The following is a 20,374-nucleotide window of genomic DNA, read 5'->3' on the forward strand; positions in this document are numbered from 1 at the left end:
CGGAATTTTATTTTGAGTTCGGTCTTCTATCCACAGATTTAAAACTTTTTCCATTTTTTCTAATTTAACATCACGAGTTACAGAGCAAATTTTTGAAGCAATTAGTGCGTTTTCACGGACACTACGGCAGATTTTTTCTTCCGATTTTTTCATTGATCATACCGTTGACTCATTGATTTTATAATGTTTTTTTGCCACTGAAGAGACACTTTCACCATTAGAAATTTTGTTTAATAACTCAATTTTATTAGCTAATGTCATCACCTTTGATCTTTTCACATTTCCCTTGTTATTCGTAGCCATATTTTTGGATGGGTTAGAAAGAACTTGTCCACAATAAAGTCACTTTCTTCCATTAACACACTCGAAAAAGTCTGTTTTACACTGCAAAATGGTAGATTTATCATAATTTTTTAAGCATCTCAATTTATGAATTTATTCAATTTATAAGCATATAAATTAAAAGCAAACGACGAACCCTTCCATGACAAGCACATAACACATACTGAACAAGGATTAGCGAGAAACATCTGCGCTCGCGATTTTGTCACCCCTCTCCACTCACCCACTGAGCGTTGTTTTGACCGGGAAAGATAATTTTAGCTACGCTCATGTTTTTTTTATGGCGGAAAATTCACATTTTTTCAGGTTTCATTTTATATTAAATCAGTGACCGCGAATACGCGAATACAGATACCACGAATAGCGGGGGTTTACTGTACCCAGATCCTTGATATAATGTTGCCTCGAAAATGCTCCCCGCATACATACTACTCGGACTCTCTCCAGTCACTATCTGGCAGAGTAGAGGTAGCAAGATTATACACTAGCTGATCTGGAAGCCTCCTAGAGAGTTACCAATAGGTTTCGTCCAGTGTACTAACTATCGGCCGGCCTGCAAACACCGTTTTAGAGCTGTACCCTCGAAATGTAAGGAATATTCTAGAGACTAAACATGGGTTCCACCACTTCAAGCCTCCAATAAGCAAAGTGGTGGTATTTCACCAGTTGATGAGAGTCATCTACCACCTAGTACTGCCTGATAATATAGAGGGGCGGCGTTCCTCCATGTGGTGTGGGCGCCACACCTCGACTCCTGCTTACGTTGGTTCACACCTGGGTGGTCACCCACCATGTACTTGTGCATGGAGGTTATACCCAGGATTACTAACAGTCCCACCATCGTGAAGGTGCAAGTAGAGGATTTGGCTGTCACAGACCGTCCGGAATTCGCCGAAATTGGGTCCACTTGACTTGAGTGTCACCCGAATATCAGATCCATCAGCGTTTTAGACTCCCAGGTAGCAAGTACAGCTTGTCTGGCATATCTGAGAGAATGTCTGTGACAACCTCCAGGACCAAATTAATTTCAATCCTTCTAAAACTCAAGTCTTGTCTTATATCTCACAAAAAGGATTCTTCTACTCCTATGTTTATCTTTGGTGACACTCCAATTTCTAGGCAAGATGATATATCACATTTGGGGATTACCCTGACTTGTAATCTCCCTTGACACAAGCACATTACAAATATTGCTTCCTATGCATCCAAAAAACTTGGTTTTCTCTTTCGCTCTCGGTGTTACTTTTCTTCCAAACAGCTGTTCACTCTGTACAAATCGCAAATCCGCCCTACCATGGAATATTGTTCCCACATCTGGGGAGGTGCCCCCAAAATCTCTCTCTCTCAGGCATCTAGATTCCATTCAGAAGAGGGCAGTTATGTTAATTAATGACTCCTCTCTAACAGAGTCTCTCCACTCACTGTCTCATAGATGTACTGTTTCTGCTGCATGCCTTTTCTACAGATACTTCCATGGGCACTGTTCTTCTGAATTGGCTTCTGCGCTCTCTTTCAAAAATATATTCCTGCGCTCTCTTTCAAAACAGTCCAAATGTGTGCCGCCAACATCCATTTACCGTCCAACTTCAAACTCACAGAACCAACTTTTCATGTTCCTCGTTTATTCATTCAACTACCGTTTTCTGGAACAACCTTCCTTCATACATATTTCCTGAAAATTACAGTCTACAGAAGTTTAGCATTAGTAGAGGCATATGATGCAGGAAAGCAAGCTCATGCAGCATCAGCCAAAAAAAAAAAAAACTTCCACTTCACCCCTCCGTTCGTTCGAAATACCTGTCCAGCTGAGACTTAAATTTATTTAGGCTATCAACTTCTACAACAAGGGATGGAAGTCTGTTTCACCAACCAACTACCCGCTGGCTAAAGGCAAATTTCCGCACGTCTATCCTACATCTGTCTTTCCTCAATTTCAATTTATGCCCTTTCAGGTGATTATTCTGAGCTAGAGGAAGAATCCCATCAGCATTGAGCATGCTCAAACCATTCAAGGCTTTATACACATCTATCAGATCACCTTGCTGGTGCCTACTATCCAGACGCTGTAATTTGCAAAACTTAAGCCTTTCTTCGTAAGAGCACCCCTTTGTTCCATTCACTAATCTTGTTGCCCTTCTCTGTACTCGTTCCAGCAGCTCTACATCTTTCTTGAAATGAGGCCTCCAGACCTGTATACAGTACTCAAGGTGTGGCCTGACCATTGCCTTATACAAGGGAATAATCACCTCCTTATACATGCTAGAAAAATTCCTGTATATGATTGACAAGAGACCGTGAGCTACTCTTGCAGCTCATCTGCACTGCTCAGAGAACTTCATATTTGCCTGCACAATTACCCTCAGGTCCTTTTCTCTCTCTACCACTGTCAGTGTAGTGCCACTGAGTTGATACGTTGCTCTGGGGTTGCTGTTTCCTATATGTAGTACTTTATATTTGTCAATGTTAAACTTCATTTGCCACCTCTCAGCCCATCTGCTCAACCTTTCCAGATCCTATTGTAGCAGCATAGCTTCAGCAGTGTCCTTGACAACCCTGCCAACCTTTGTATCATCTGCAAACTTGGACATTACGCTTGATATACCATCATCAATATCATTTATAAATACAGAAAACAATAATGGACCCAATACTGAATCCTGAGGGACTCCACTAATAACATTAGTCCACGATGAGCAGTGTCCATTGATTACCACTCTCTATCTGTCTTCTTCCCCTCAACCACCCCTTTATCCATAGCAGCAATTTGCCTCCAATGCTACACTGCTCCAATTTGTGCAGCAGTCTTCCATGTGCAACAGTATCAAAAGCCTTTCTAAGATCCAAGTATATAATATCAAAGTTATTCCCTGCATCCAGCTCTTTTGTGACTGCATCATAGTATTCAATCAAGTTGGTCAGGCAAGACTTCCCCTTAACAAAACCATGTTGTGTCTGAGCTATAACTGAAGTCTTGTCTAAATGATCCTGCAGTGCTTCTTTAACCAGTGCCTCCATTAAATTTCCTGGAACAGAAGTTAAGCTCACAGGTCTATAATTACTTGTTTCAACCTTTGATCCTCCTTTGTGAATTGGGGTCACATTTGCACATTTCCAGTCCATGGGTACCTCCCCTGAGTCCAAGGAAGCTCTCATAACTATGGCTAAGGGTTTGCTTACTTCCTTTGCTGCCTCCTTTAATATAACTGGATAGATCCCATCCACCCCGGGTGCCTTTCTTGTGTTTATCTTCAACAGTTTCTCCTCCACTTTACTCCCAGTTATTTCAAGATTCTGTAGCTTACTGCTAGAGTTGAATACACCTCTGGCATTCCCCTTGCTGAATAACTCCTCATGTGTGAATGTCGATGCAAAATATTCATTTAGTTTGTTAGCTACCTGAGCAGGATCATCAACAGTTGAACCATCGATATCAAGTGGACCAATCTGATTCATCCCCTTCCTTCTAGAGTTTACATAAGTAAAGAACTCTTTGTTGTTTTTCTTTGCATCCTTTGCCAAAGATTTCTCATGATCTGCCTTTGCCTACCTAACTTCCTTTGTGACTTGGTTACAGACCAGCTTATATCTGTCATAGGCTTCTGTGTCACGTGTTAATTTATATGTATCCCATGCATTTTTCTTCTCTGCCATGTGTCTCATTAGTTCATCTCACATCCACTTAGGCCTAAACCTTGAACAATATTTCTTAGTCGATTTGTAAAGCCTAGTAGCTTCCAAGATAAGTTCTTTGAATGCTTCCCATTTTGAATTTGCTGTTGGTAACATCATCAGTTGGTCCCACTGTATAGAATTTAAATACTGTCTCAGACCATCGTAGTCGCCTTTATGAAAGCAATAACCCTTCCCTTTACCTTTACCCCTAATGGTAGTTACCTCTTTGAGTAAATCCCACTTCAGCACACTGTGATCACTGCCACCTAGTGGTTCATTTATCTGCAGATTCTTAACACATGAAGAATCACTACTGATAATCAAATCAAGAGTATTACTCCCTCTGGTTGCCTCCCGAACATGCTGATGTAGAAAACAATCATCCAATAAATCCACAAAAGCCTTGCTAGTGTGTGAGTGACCAGCCCCCAAATTCCAGTCAATATCTGGGACATTAAAATCTCCCATTATAAGACTCTCTGATTTATTGGGCCCCTCTCTGTTTTCCTGTACAGTTTCTTATTATACTCATCAGAGTCATTAGGCCTATAGCACACTCCCATTCTCAATTTTGATCTCCCAATGCTTATGTCACACCAAACTGACTCAACACTGCACTGCACTGCACTGTCCAGCGATGTCGACTGGCTTCACTTACTTGGATTTTATGTGTTTCTTAACTAATAGCATAACCCCTTCTCCCTTCCTATCCTGTCTATCCTTTATGTAGACGTTGTACTCCCCAAATTCCAGTTCTGCATTCCTTATATCTGTGTGACACCACGTCTCTGATATCCCAACAATATCCGCCTTTGATGCTTTGAGCAATACCTCAAATTCATCAAATTTATTTACCAAACTCCTAGCATTGGTGTACACGCAAGTATACATGCACCTGTTTCTATTCTTAGCTACCCTAACACAACCCATGTGTTTACTTGTACCGCAATGACTCTCAGCAGTCTCTGAAACATCCTGCATCTTGTTTTCCAGGCTTTTGCTCATTCCAATAGAAGCAGTGCAAGAATCACTTTCACCTCTGCCAGTGGCTACTGTTAATCTATTAGTCCTTGTATTCCCCCAAGCAGGCACCTCTGTAGCCAGGTGGGCAGAAGCAGCAGTGCATAACACACGCTTCTTGATCAGACCAGGGTTCGAGCCTATCACCACCAAATACGGAGGATGCGGAAAGGTCAGGAAATGACCACCGCATATCCCCAGAGCAATATGGCCTTAGTTGCTAATGCTCCTAAAAACCAAATAACAACAACAATAACAACATCCCCCCCCCGTCAAGCTAGCAGTTTTCTGACCCACCTAATACTTCTTCGATAGCATCAGCAAATATTCTTGCACCCTTTCTATTTAAGTGTATCCCATCCCTGTAGAAGCAGTCTCTCCTGTTAACAAGTACAATCCAGGCTGAAAAAAATTCTACCCTTTGAGCCTTGCAGAATCTTTCCAGGACCGAATTGACCGACAAGGCTCTCATCAAACACTCCCTCCTATCGTGTCTGGGCAGAGGTCAAGTCTAATGTCAACAAATATCTTCTTTCGTCATCTCAACCTCCAACCCAAGCACAGTACTTAGTACTATAAGTTCTAATACCTCTCATGTTTGGGGTTTTCATTAAAAAAAAATTACATTCACAGGATGAAGCTCCCATTCCCTCAAAAAATCAAGTTTTCTTCTGTTTTTCTTTCTCTATTGCTTATCTCATCATTGAGCATCCCAGTAACACATGACTCAGTTGGAATTATTAGGGAGACACTATCAGTGTCTCCTTAATAATGAGCACTTGAATATTATTAAAAAAAATCTAACTTTCTCCGTTCTTTCTCTTGTCACTTTTCTCTCACAGGTTTAATTTTTCTCTTACTTAATGTTTTGTATTCACAGTCCTCAATCCAATGTTTTAAAACAATTCTAAAATTAAATTACAAGCAAATTTCAGGTGGTATTTGGTTGATCATAATTTCTAAAAGATACTGTTCTGATAGAATTTGTAGTGCTGTTTTTAATCTATGATATTCTTCAAATTAATTTTTCTTACCTTTACAGCATTTTTTCCCCCTTTACTTTGTTTTGCTTGTGATTTTTCTTCTGATTCATTTGAATTACCACTTTTACTTTTTGACTGTCCCTTGGCACCTTTAGCTCCTTTTCCATCTCCCCCTACAGCTTTACTTTTTGGCATTTCACAAAAATTTTCTACATATAAAAAAAATGATAAATTTTACTATAAACACTATTATCATTTAAAATAATAAACAGAAAATTGATAGGCAAGCAACCAAAATTATGCATTTCTTAACAAAAGTCATATGGAATATTAAAAGGCAGAACCCACGAAGTATACTTAACATGTATAAATTACATATTCTAAAGCCAGTTCATCTGCAAAGGTAATTTAAAGAAATACATAATTGTCTACTTCTGGGTACCTAACTGAGTTCCACTTGAAAAAGCTTCAGTTGGTCTCAGTTGGTATCTTCCAATTTCAAAAGATTTCAAACCTGGAACTAACGGAGAGGCAGAGACAAATCTACTCAGCTGGACAGGTATTTCGAACGAACAGAGGGGTGAAGTGGAAGTGGTTATTTTTATTTATTTATGTTACTTTTTTTTTTTTTTTTTTTTTTTTTTTGGCTGATGCTGCATAAGCTTGCTTTCTTGCATCAAATGCCTCTACTAATGCTAATGCTAATGCTAATGCTAATACTCAGCCATAACTATTAAAAACAATGATGAAAGATCTTGGTTTCTGAATAATTTCTAAATTTTTTGATATCTTGTGAGTAATGGACTATTACTTTGCTTCAAATGATATCTCACTGCAAAATAGTATTACAAACAGGGGCTCACATCTGGTGAGTATGGGCTTGGCACACCCAGGGTCTTGAGCTGGATATCATCATTCTTCTCTTTCTTGGTGATTCTTTTCTACTTCTGACTGACTGACTGACTGACTCTCTCTCTCTCTCTCTCTCTCTCTCTCTCTCTCTCTCTCTCTCTCTCTCTCTCTTGGTAATTCAGAATTTGTTTTTTGGCTGGTGCAGCATAAGCCTCAGGCTTCCTTGCGCCATAGGGCTAATAATAATAGGTACTTCAGGACTGTACTACAATGCTACTACCAGCCTTATGATTAAAAATAGCCCAAACTGTTAGAGAAAAATAGGATATAGCATCCAAAGATATAGGAAAATACAGGGAAAAAAATGTAGAATGTATAGGAAATACAAAGTATAATGCATGAGACCAAATGAACAATCAAAAAAATAAATAAATAAATAAAAAGTCATCCAACAGGTAGATATTTCACTATGTTGATTAGTATCAGAATTTGAAAATTATAGGAAATATAAGACATGTTTCACATATATACATGAAATATAAGACATGTTTCACATATATACATGAAATATAGGAAAATATAAGGCAGTAGAGGTTGATAACTGTGTACTACTGGAAGTATTTATACTGAGCCTCATATCCTTAAATATATGATATTTCTTGAGCAGCATCCACAGATGTGAACTTTCACCTAACATCAAATCTTTGGACATTTATATCCCACAACTAAAATCAAAAATAAATCATATTCTTGCCTGAGGTTAGCCATGATTCATGTACTAAAAATAAGTTACCAAAAGTCACTAATTTACCTATTCACACTATTTTTATTTTATTTTTTTTTTAAGAAACATATTTTCAAATTTTCTGATGTAATAATCTTTTAACTCTTGGCATATTATGTTGTACTCTGTGTCTATGATTTGTCCAATTAATTCTGCTTTGGATCTTTCCAATTAATATTCAGATCAAAGATCTGAATATTAGCTACAATTATCCATCCTACACAGGCATGCTAATAACAACAATAACAGCTCTTAATAAATGTGGTTTCAAGAACAAAAAATCACTTGAAGTACTCTATACATTCTAATTTAAAAATTCAAATTGCTGATAAACACTGGATACTGAGGACATTAAAAAGACAAAAAATCCACTTTCAAGAATGCAGAATTAATCTTATGACAAAATCATGTGCATTATATGCTCAAAAATATTTGGACAGCAGTACCTACCAATAAAATGAATATTTACTCTGAATACCTAGCATGCATAGATGCCAAGGAGGAAGAATTGACCATTTAATGAATTGGCATGTAATGCCATAACCTCATGTAATGACTGTCAGGCCAACTGTGAAATGGCATTCTTGAATTATATACCCTTTGCCACAGTATAGACTAGTATTCTGCAAACCTTTGAAATATAAAATTTGTAAAATGATAAGAGGAGTTTACCTCAATATAGTACGTTGAACACTTCCTTATGATACCCTCCAGCTACTGGAGAGACAAGAAGTGAATGAAATAGTCAATAAGAATTTAAATACTCAATACAATACAATTGTAATACTCAATACGTTCTACGTTGATAATAATATTTGTAAAATAATAAGAGGAGTTTACCTCAATATAGTACATAGAACACTTCCGTATGATACCCTCCATGGTACCTCAATGAAATATAAAATGAACGAAATTTTCCAAAGACACTTTTAAAGCACATTGGATAACATCAGGGATGGAGGAAAGAGAAAAGAACATTCAGAAGTAAATATGATGATGTTAATGAATGTTTACTGTATTTCTAAGAATATTCGCTAACTCTATAAATATTTTTAAATATAGGTATCTGCAAATCCCCTTTAACATCTTCTGCAGAAAAGTATACCACTACAGATGAGGTCAATAAATTATTACATAATAATATATAGCAGTGTTATCCCATTTCTGTCAATGAAAGGAACTTTGCATTCCCCCTCCCTGATACACAAACCTATGTTAAAAAATTTCTTCATAGCAAAGCTGGAATCTTATGGTAGAACACTGGTTTTCAAACCATTATATAAGGTGTATGCCATTAACAAATATACTGAGTGGCCACTTTATTAGGTAGACCTACTCTTTTCATGAAATGAAGCACTTCTTCAATAGCAGCATCAAGTGTTCATATCATGTGAAACAAGTATGTAACAATATAGGTGGATAGGGACATAGCAATGCTGTATATATGAAATTCAGTGTAAGAATGAATAAGATGAAAGAATTAAGTAACTCTGAACATGATATACCAGTTAGTGCCACATGCACCAATATGAATATCTTGGAAACTGAAACCATGCTGGGGTTATTGGGTATGACTGTGTCTAAGGTGTATCGAGATTGGTCCAATAACCCAAATAACATCTAGTCAACAGCAATCCCATGTTTGGAAAGTTGATGGGAGAGGCCAACAGAGGTTGACAAGACAAGAAGGCTAACAAGAAGGGCTACAGTCACTCATAACAACCCAATACAACAGTGGGTATATAAAGAGGCATTTCAGAATGTACAACTCATCATACCTTGGTGTTGTTATTGTCAATGTCAACACCAGGTTTCAATCCTATTGGTAAAAAAAAAAAAAAAATAAATAAAACTACAATTACAGTGAGCTCAGGAACATCAACATTGGGAAGAAGTGAATTGGAAAAATATTGCCTGGTCTGATGAATCCCAGTTCCTGTTTTCTCATGCTGATGGAAGGACAGGAATATAATAAAAATATCATGAATATGAGGAGCCATCCTGCCATGTATAGACAATGCATGGTGGTGGTGGTTTTGCATTGAGATTGATGTATTGGGAGAATTCCTAATGGTGTGAGCAGTATTTTCAGTGGAAAAACATTTGGACCCTACAGGTTTTAGCATTAGTAGAGTCATTTGATGCAAGAAAGCAAGCTTATGCAGCATCAGCCAAAAAAAAAAATAAAATAATAAAATAAAATAAATAAATAAATAAAAAATAACCACTTCCACTTCACCCCTCTGTTCGTTCGAAATACCTGTCCAGCTGAGCCTTAAACTTATTTCGGCTATCAACTTCCACGACAAGGGATGGAAGTCTATTCCAGCAACCAACCACCCGCTGGCTAAAGGCAAATTTCCTCACGTCTATCCTACATCTGTCTTTCCTCAATTTGAATTTATGCCCTCTCAGGTGATTATTCTGAGATAGAGGAAGAATCCCATCAGCACTGAGCATGCTCAAACCATTCAAGGCTTTATACACCTCTATCAGATCACCTCGCCGGTGCCTAGTCTCCAGACACTGTAATTTGCAAAACTTAAGCCTTTCTTCGTAAGAGCACCCCTTTGTTCCATTCACTAATCTTGTTGCCCTTCTCTGTACTCGTTCCAACATCTCTACATCCTTCTTGAAATGAGGCCTCCAGACCTGTATACAGTACTCTAGGTGCGGCCTGACCATTGCCTTATACAAGGGAAATCACCTCCTTATCCCTGCTAGAAAAATTCCTATATATCATCGACAGTACACCATGAGCTACTCTTGCAGCCCGTCTGCACTGTCAGAAAACTTCATATCTGCCTGCACAACCACCCCAGGGTCCCTTTCATTCTCTACTACTGTCAGTGTAGTACCAGAGTTGATACGTTGCTCTGGGGTTGCTGTTTCCCATATGTCAATGTTAAACTTCATTTGCCACCTCTCAGCCCATCTGCTCAACCTTTCCAGATCCTGTTGCAGTAACATAGCATAGTGTCAGTAGTGTCCTTGACAACCCTGCCAACCTTCGTATCGGCTGCAAACTTGGACATTAAGCTTGGTATACCATCATCAATATCATTTATAAATACAGAAAACAATAATGGACCCAATACTGAACCCTGAGGGACTCCACTAATAACATTAGTCCACGATGAGCAGTGTCCATTGATTAGCACTGTCTTCTCCCCCTCAATCACCCCTTTATCCATAGTAGCAATTTGCCTCCAATGCCACACTGCTCCAATTTGTGCAGCAGTCTTCCATGTGCAACAGTATCAAAAGCCTTTCTAAGATCCAAGTATATAATATCAAAGTTATTCCCTGCATCCAGTTCTTTTGTGACTGCATCATAGTATCCAATCAAATTGGTCAGGCAAGACTTCCCCTTAACAAAACCATGCTGTGTCTGAGCTATAACTGAAGTCTTGTCTAGATGATCCTGCAGTGCTTCCTTAACCAGTGCCTCCATTAATTTTCCAGGAACAGAAGTTAAACTAACAGGTCTATAATTACTTGTGTCAGCCTTTGATCCTCCTTTGTGAATTGGGGTCACATTTGCACATCTCCAGTCCATGGGTACTTCCCCTGAGCCCAAGGAAGCTCTCATAATTATGGCTAAGGGTTTGCTTACTTCCTTTGCTACTTCCTTTAATATAACTGGATAGATCCCATCCACCCCAGGTGCCTTTCTTGTATTTATCTTCAACAATTTCTCCTCCACTTTACTCTAAGTTATTACAAGATTCTCTAGATTACTGCTAGAGTTGAATATACCTCTGGCATTCCCCTCGCTGAATAACTCCTCATGTGTTAATGTTCATGCAAAATATTCATTCAGTTTGTTAGCTACCTGAGCAGGATCATCAACAGTTGACCCATCAATATCAAGTGGACCAATTTGATTTATCCCCTTCCTTCTAGAGTTTACATAAGTAAAGAACTCTTTGCTGTTTTTCTTTGCATCCCTTGCCAAAGATTTCTCATAATCTGCCTTCGCCTGCCTAACCTCCTTTGTAACTTGGTTACAGATCAACTTGTATCTATCATAGGCTTCTGTGTCACGTGTTAATTTGTATGTATCCCATGCATTTTTCTTCTCTGCCATATGTCTCATTAGTTCATCTCACATCCACTTAGGCCTAAACCTTGAACAATATTTCTTAGTCGATTTGTAAAGCCTAGTAGCTTCCAAGATAAGTTCTTTGAATGCTTCCCATTTTGAATTTGCTGTTGGTAACATCATCAGTTGGTCCCACTGTATAGAATTTAAATACTGTCTCAGTCCATCGTAGTCACCTTTACGAAAGCAATAACCCTTCCCTTTAACTCTAATGGTAGTTACCTCTGTGAGTAAATCCCACTTCAGCACACTGTGATCACTGCCACCTAGTGGTTCATTTACCTGCAGATTTTTAATGCATGAAGAATCACTACTGATAATCAAATCAAGAGTATTACTCCCTCTAGTTGCCTCCTGAACATGCTGATGTAGAAAACAATCATCAAATAAATCCACAAAAGCCTTGCTAGTGTGTGAGTGACCAGCCCCCAAATTCCAGTCAATATCTGGGAAATTAAAATCCCCCATTATAAGACTCTCTGATTTACTGGCCCACTCTATTTCCCCGTACAGTTTCTTATTATACTCATCAGAGTCATTAGGCCTATAGCAGACTCCTACTCTCAATCTTGATCTCCCAAAGCTTATGTCACACCAAACTGATTCGACACTGCACTGTCCAGCAATGTCGACTGGCTTCACTTCCTTGGATTTTATGTATTTCTTAACTAATAGCATAACCCCTCCTCCCTTCCTATCCTGTCTATCCTTTCTGTAGACATTGTACTCCCCAAATTCCAGTTCTGCATTCCTTATATCTGTGTGACACCATGTCTCTGATATCCCAACAATATCTGCCTTTGATGTTTTGAGCAATACCTCAAATTCATCAAATTTATTTACTAAACTCCTAGCACTGGTGTACACGCAAGTATACATACACCTGTTTCTATTCTTAGCTACCCTAACACAACCCATGTGTTTACTTGTACCGCAATGACTCCCAGCAGTCTCTGAAATATCCTGCATCTTGTTTTTCAGGCTTCTGTTCATTCCAATAGAAGCAGTGCAAGAATCTCTTTCACCTCTACCAGTGGCTACTGTTAATCTATTAGTCTTTGTCTCCCCCCAAGCTAGCAGTTTTCCGACCCACCTAACACTGCCTCGACAGCATCAGCAAATATTCTTGCACCCTTTCTATTTAAGTGTATCCCATCCCTGTAAAAGCAGTCTCTCCTGTTAACAAGTACAGACCAGGCTGAAAAAACATTCTACCTCTTGAGCCTTGCACAATCCTTCCAGGGCCGAATTGATCGACAGGGCTCTCGGCATATACTCCCTCCTATCGTGTCTGGGCAGAATTGCAGACACACTTTCAAATTCAACCCTAATCTGGAAATTATTTCCAGATTAGGGTTATCTGGAAATTATTTCCAATCAAGTGTGCCCCTTCATGGCTGCAATGTATCAACCTGTGATCAGGTTCTGTTAATAGGATAATGTGCCATGTCACAAGGCCAGAATTGTAGAAAACTGCTTCCAGGAACATGCAAGTGAATTCAGTCTACTGCAATGGTGTCACCAGATTTCAAACTAATTGAGCATCTGGGACGAGATGGAACAAGCTCTTTGGAGTAGAGACCACAACTATACAATTTGCAACATCTGTGGGAAGCAGTTGATGTCAACATGGACCAGCAGCCCCATGGCATTCTTTTGACACTACACAGAGTCCATGAAATGATGAATCTAGGTTGTTCTAAGGGCTAAAGGGGGTTGGGTTTTACTTGCCAATTGGTGGGTTTACCTTTTAAAGGGGACACTCAGTGTATGTTAATGTAGGATGTAGTTGCAAAAATTTGAGTTTGATCATATATTGCAAGATATTATCATATCTTGCAATGATATGATACTGCAGAGTACTTTACTCAATTTCTAAATCACAAATTTTGAACACAAAATGTAGTAATTTTCAAGTGAAATAAACATTTTAGCAAGATCTAGTACACAGCAAAAGAGTTTGGTGTTTATTGAGGGGTTTTATTTTTTAGTTTTTATAATTAAAAGTAATCCTAAAATAGAAGTCTTAGGATCTCAGTAATGACTGCTAAATTACAGTCATTACTGAGCTCCTAAGTAATGACTGTAATTAAAAACACAACAAAACAAAAAAAAAATTTATTTTCTTTAAAAGAAAAATTAGAGATTCTAGTAAACCTGAATGTAAATTAAATTTTATTTTATACTCAAAGATGATCACATAAGGTCAGTGGAGTTTACAACATAGAGCACAAGAATACTGTTGAATTTAGTACTCACGTGACTTGACCCAGTCAAGCGAGTGCATGTACTACTGCACCCTGGCATTGACTCCTTGGTCTTGAATTTAAATCTGAGTTTGAAACTTTTCTTTCACTCACTATTTACAGGGGAAATAAAAGATTTATACATGAATAGAAGTTTAATTATAATTAATAATGTAAAAATTAAATGCAAAATATTTTTGCTCATTTTTTTTTCCTTTTGTAACTGACATCCGGAGGTACCCAATTAATATCTAATGGTCAGCTAGCATGTATGGTTCCACATTCCCTGATAGTGCTTTTCAATATCATATAAATTTTGATAAAACCTTTCATTGCATTCATTACTGACAATACCTACACCTCAAGGAAAAAATCTAAACGTGAATGCAGAAAACATAAGTTTACCCCTACCAGGTGCTAAAAAAAAAAAAAAAAAAAAGGCATGTGGTGGGCTTTATATATATTTCAGCTTTTACATTAGTTTGACAAATGCTGCAAGGAAACAGGCTTATAGAGTATCAGCACAAAAAAAAAAAAAAACCTTTCCACATCACTTATTTACACCCTAATACATCCCTAAATTTATTCAAAACTACCCCCACTTCTACAACACTAGATGCAAGTTTGTTCCAACAATAAACTACGCACTAGCTGAAAGAAAGTTTCTTCACATCTATCCCTCAATTTAAATTTGTCCTCTCATGTGTGTTGTCTGAGAAAGGGGAAGAATACCATCAACATTTGATGTACTCAATCCATTCCAAGCCTTAAAAACCTCAATCATGTCTGCTCTTGGGTGTCTAGTTTCCAGATGATATAACTTGGAGAAATGAAGTCTTTCTTGCTAATATATGAGTAGTACCATTTTGTTCCTGTTGCTAATCTTTTTTCTCTTCAATATGCCAGTTCTAACTGGTCGTCCACTTCTTTCCTAAAATAAAGCATCCAGACCTGAACGCAGTACTCAAGACGTAAGCTTACCATTGCCTTATTCAGTGGAATCTTATCACTGTTGGCAAAATTCCTGTATATCACTGACAAAACCTTGAGGTGTCCTAGCAGCCTGTCTGCACTGTTCGGAGAACTTCATGTCTAACTGCACAATTATCCCCAGGTACTTTTCATTCTCTACTACCTTCAGTGTGTACAACACAGAGCACAGTTGAGAACCACCCATATCTGGTACCCAATCTGATTGAGGTGTATAAGGCCTTGAATGGGTTGAGCACACTGAATTCTGATGGGATCATTCCACTTGTTCAGATTACGAACCTATGGGGACATAAATTCAAATTAAGAAAGGGCGGATGTAGAATAGATGTGCAGAAATTTGCCTTTAGCCAGCGGGTGGTTAATTGCTGGAACAAACTTCCATCTGTCGTTGTGGAAGTTGATAGGTTGAATAAATTTAAGGAGAAACTGGACAGGCATTTGGAGGGAATGGTGTGATTTTTTTTTTTTGGCTGATGCTGCATAAGCTCATACACTTGCTTTCTTGCATCACTTGCCACTACTACTACTACCTTACACTTGTCATTATTAAACTTCAACTGCCACTTCTCAGCCAATCTGCCTAAATTCTTTAGATCTTCATGCAGTAATTGATGCAAGGTATATTATAACATACCTTGATTATAACATAAAATAACATACCCCACTGATATTATAACATAACATACCCCACCAACTTTATATCATCTGCAAACTTAGATATCAGCATTAGCATTAGTAGAGGCATTTGATGCAAGAAAGCAAGCTTATGCAGCATCAGCCAAAAAAAAAAAAAACCCACTTCCACTTCATCGCTCTCTTCATTCGAAATACCTTTCCAGCTGAGCCTTAAACTTATTTAGGCTATCAACTTCCACGACAAGGGATGGAATTCTATTCCACAACGAACCACCCACTGGCTAAAGGCAAATTTCCGCACGTCTATCCTACATCTATCTTTCCTCAATTTCAATTTATGCCCTCACAGGTGATTATTCTGAGCAAGAGGAAGAATCCCATCAGCACTGAGCATGCTCAAACCATTCAAGGCTTTATACACCTCTATCAGATCACCTCACCGGTGCCTAGTCTCCAGACACTGTAATTTGCAAAATTTAAGCCTTTCTTCGTAAGAGCACCCCTTTGTTCCATTCACTAATCTTGTTGCCCTTCTCTGTACTCGTTCCAGCAGCTCTACATCCTTCTTGAAATGAGGCCTCCAGACCTGTATACAATACTCTAGATGTGGCCTGACCATTGCCTTATACAAGGGAATAATCACCTCCTTACCCTTGCTAGAAAAATTCCTATATATCATTGACAATACACCATGAGCTACTCTTGCAGCCCATTTGCACTGCTCAGAGAACTTCATATCTGCCTGCACAACCACCCCCAGGTCCCTTTCATTCTCTACCACTATCAGGGTAGTAGCACAGAGTTGATATTGCTCTGGGGTTTGTGCAGCAAACAGTATTAAAAGCCTTTCTAAGATCCAAGTATATAATATCAAAGTTATTCCCTGCATCCAGTTCTTTTGTGAATGCATCATAGTATCCAATCAAAATGGTCAGGCAAGACTTCCCCTTAACAAAACCATGCTGTGTCCGAGCTATAACTGAAGTCTTGTCTAGATAATCCTGCAGTGCTTCTTTAACCAGTGCCTCCATTAATTTTCCTGGAACAGAAGTTAAACTCACAGGTCTATATTACTTGTTTGTTTGTTTGTTTGTTATTTGGTTTTTAGGAGCATTAGCAACTAAGGCTATATTGCTCCGGGATTATGCGGTGGTCATTCCCTGACCTTTCCGCATCCTCCGTATTTGGTGGTGACGGGCTTGAACCCCGGTCTAATCAAGAAGCGTGTGCTACGCACTGCTGCTCCTTCCCACATGGCTACGGAGGCGCCCTGTATTACTTGTGTCAGCCTTTGATCATCCTTTGTGGATTGGGGTCACATATGCACATCTCCAGTCTGTGGGTAACTCCCCTGAGTCCAAGAAAACCCTCATAATTATGGCTAAGGGTTTGTCTACTTCCTTTGCTGCCTCCTTTAATATAACTGGATAGATTCCATCCACCCCCAGGTGCCTTTCTTGTCCTTATCTTCAATTTTTCCTCCACTTTACTCTCGGTTATTAAAAGATTCTCTAGCTTACTGCCAGAGTTGAATACACCTCTGGCATTCCCCTTGCTGAATAACTCCTCATGTGTGAATGTCGATGCAAAATATTCATTTAGTTTGTTAGCTACCTGAGCAGGATCATCAACAGTTGACCCATCAATATCAAGTGGACCAATCTGATTCATCCCCTTCCTTCTCGAGTTTACATAAGTAAAGAACTCTTTGCTGTTTTTCTTTGCATCCCTTGCCAAGGATTTCTCGTAATCTGCCTTCGCCTGCCTAACCTCCTTTGTAACTTGGTTGCATATCAACTTGTATCTATCATAGGCTTCTGTGTCACGTGTTAATTTGTATGTATCCCATGCATTTTTCTTCTCTGCCATATGTCTCATTAGTTCATCTCACATCCATTTAGGCCTAAACCTTGAACAATATTTCTTAGTTGGTATGTAAAGCCTAGTAGGTTCCAAGATAAGTTCTTTGAATGCTTCCCATTTTGAATTTTCTGTTGGTAACATCATCAGTTGGTCCCACTGTATAGAATTTAAATACTGTCTCAGTCCATCGTAGTCACCTTTACGAAAGCAATAACCCTTCCTTTTACCCGTAATGGCAGTTACCTCTTTGAGTAAATCCCACTTCAGCACACTGTGATCACTTCCACCTAGTGGTTCATTTATCTGCAGATTCTTAATGCATGAAGAATCACTACTGATAATCAAATCAAGAGTATTACTCCCTCTAGTTGCTTCCTGAACATGCTGATATAGAAAACAATCATCCAATAAATCCACAAAAGCCTTGCTAGTGTGTGAGTGACCAGCCCCCAAATTCCAGATCATATCTATGACATTAAAATCCCCCATTATAAGGCTCTCTGATTTACTGGCTCACTCTATTTCCCTGTGATTGATTTGATTTGGTAGTTGTTGGCGCATCGGCTTCTGTGGCCATATTGCACCTCCCAAGGTTTTTGCAGTACTTTGATCCAAGCCCGAGGCGGGAATCGAACCCGCGACCTTTGGGTTGCCGGGCAGGTACTTTACCCACTCGGCTAGCCCGGTCGGCCTATTTCCCTGTACAGTTTCTTATTATACTCATGAGAGTCATTAGGCCTATAGCACACTCCTACTCTCAATTTTGATCTCCAAATGCTTATGTCACACCAAACTGACTCGACGTGAACTGTCCAGCGATGTCGACTGGCTTCACTTCCTTGTATTTTATGTGTTTCTTAACTAATAGCATAACTCCTCCTCCCTTCCTATCCTGTCTATCCTTTCTGTAGATGTTGTACTCCCCAAATTCCAGTTCTGCATTCCTTATATCTGTGTGACACCATGTCTCTGATATCCCAACAATATCTGCCTTTGATGTTTTGAGCAATACCTCAAATTCATCAAATTTATTTACTAAACTTCTAGCACTGGTGTACACGCAAGTATACATACACCTGTTTCTATTCTTGGCTACCCTAACACAACCCATGTGTTTACTTGTACCGCAATGACTCCCAGCAGTCTCTGAAATATCCTGCATCTTGTTTTTCAGGCTTCTGTTCATTCCAATAGAAGCAGTGCAAGAATCTCTTTCACCTCTACCAGTGGCTACTGTTAATCTATTAGTCTTTGTCTCCCCCCAAGCTAGCAGTTTTCCGACCCACCTAACACTGCCTCGACAGCATCAGCAAATATTCTTGCACCCTTTCTATTTAAGTGTATCCCATCCCTGTAAAAGCAGTCTCTCCTGTTAACAGGTACAGTTCAGGCTGAAAAAAATTCTACCCCTTGAGCCTTGCACAATATTTCCAGGGTCGAATTGATCAACAAGGCTCTCATCATATACTCCCTCCTATGGTGTCTGGGTAGAATTGCACACACTTTCAAATTCAACCCTAATTCATGGCTTTTTTTCAACAGTGACCTGTACTTGTTAAGTAATTCTGCAGGTCTCCTACTCTTGATATCATTATTATATCATATTAAGCCTTCTTCATAATGAAAACAACAGTGAGCAACACTGATTCCTGGGAAACTCCCAAATAACATTAGACCAAGAAGAATGCCCGCTGTTCACCACTCTGCTCCCGCACAACACAGGAAATAATTGAAAATGATACAGTTGATAATTTTATTCTTTGTGACACGACTTTGGATAATAACTGCAAAAAATATATTTGGTATATCTTGTTATCCAAATAAATAAATAAAATAAAATAAAAACTAAGTATATATATATTAACCAACTATCTATCTTGCGAAATCGAAGGGAAACCAAAACTCAGTAGAAATTTTATGACATGCACATCTAAGGGAAACCAAAACTCAATAGTATTTTATGACATACACTTCGAAGGGAAACCAAAACTCAGTAGAAATTTTGACATGCACATCGAATGGTTGCAAACACTGAATAACTGTGCACTGAATTAACAGCAGTCCTTCGACTTCTTTACTCTTCACCAATTATTAAAAACATGTTACCAAAAAAAAAAAAAAAACAACAACACTGTGGACAGAATTCAAAACTATGTACATTTATAGCAGAAGTCAATAATGCTTGGAAATGAACACACAAACAGATCACGCAACGTTCAAACACATCACAAACGGACTGTACTTTTCGACACCAGGTTACAGTTTGCAGCCACAGGGTAATAAAATAAAACCATGGAAAAGAGGAGATCTTAAATAATTCAAAACAAAAAATATATACATACTGTATATATGATGAAATTAAATAGAAAAATACAAATTACTGAAACATATATTAAAATAAATAAGAAAAATAATAAATCGAGTGAAAAAATGGGATAGAAAGTAAGAAATAGAGAGTGATAGAAGATAACAAATAATTATAAAAACGATAAAATAATTACAATATTAACAAAATAATAATGTTACAACACAACTCCAAAACGGGCTTCTCGTTAGGTATAATAGGCTAGGATTGCAAGCAAAATAGCAGCGCGTGGCTTTATTTCTCCCGATCCTAGAAAATGAAGGCCCTAAAAATTCCTCCCTTCAATGATGCCAAGAATTTTTATGGGTCTCTTTTTACAACGGGGATGACTTAATCAGTCTCAGGCAAGAGGAGCATGGTTTTTTCCAGAAAACTCAGTTTTTTCGTCCAGTAAACAGCATCCATTATCAGTCTCATAGACATTATGTTTCTGCTGCAACCTTTTTTTTATAAATACTTTCATGGGTACTGTTCTTCACAGTTGGCGTATACAATTCCTGCTTTCTCTCTCTT

General features: G+C 38.5%; 1 protein-coding gene across 1 annotated transcript in view; it reads right to left on the reverse strand.

Annotated features, from left to right (window-relative positions):
• The window catches only part of LOC150091713 (peptidyl-prolyl cis-trans isomerase NIMA-interacting 4), a 57,819-nt gene extending 38,207 nt beyond the window's left edge, over positions 1-19,612 (reverse strand). The window contains exons 1-3 of the mRNA XM_090369408.1: positions 19,466-19,612; positions 14,018-14,117; positions 6,069-6,226 (exon numbers count right to left, since the gene is read on the reverse strand). Coding sequence (XP_090225534.1) covers positions 6,069-6,226; positions 14,018-14,045 — 186 coding nt within the window. The 5' untranslated portion in view covers positions 14,046-14,117; positions 19,466-19,612. The remainder of the gene's footprint in view (positions 1-6,068; positions 6,227-14,017; positions 14,118-19,465) is intronic.
• Between the last annotated feature and the right edge of the window lie 762 nt (positions 19,613-20,374).

Source organism: Mastigoproctus giganteus, chromosome 1 (assembly GCF_048544385.1).
Source record: "Mastigoproctus giganteus isolate SK-2022 chromosome 1, ASM4854438v1, whole genome shotgun sequence".
NCBI lineage: Eukaryota > Metazoa > Arthropoda > Arachnida > Uropygi > Thelyphonidae > Mastigoproctus > Mastigoproctus giganteus.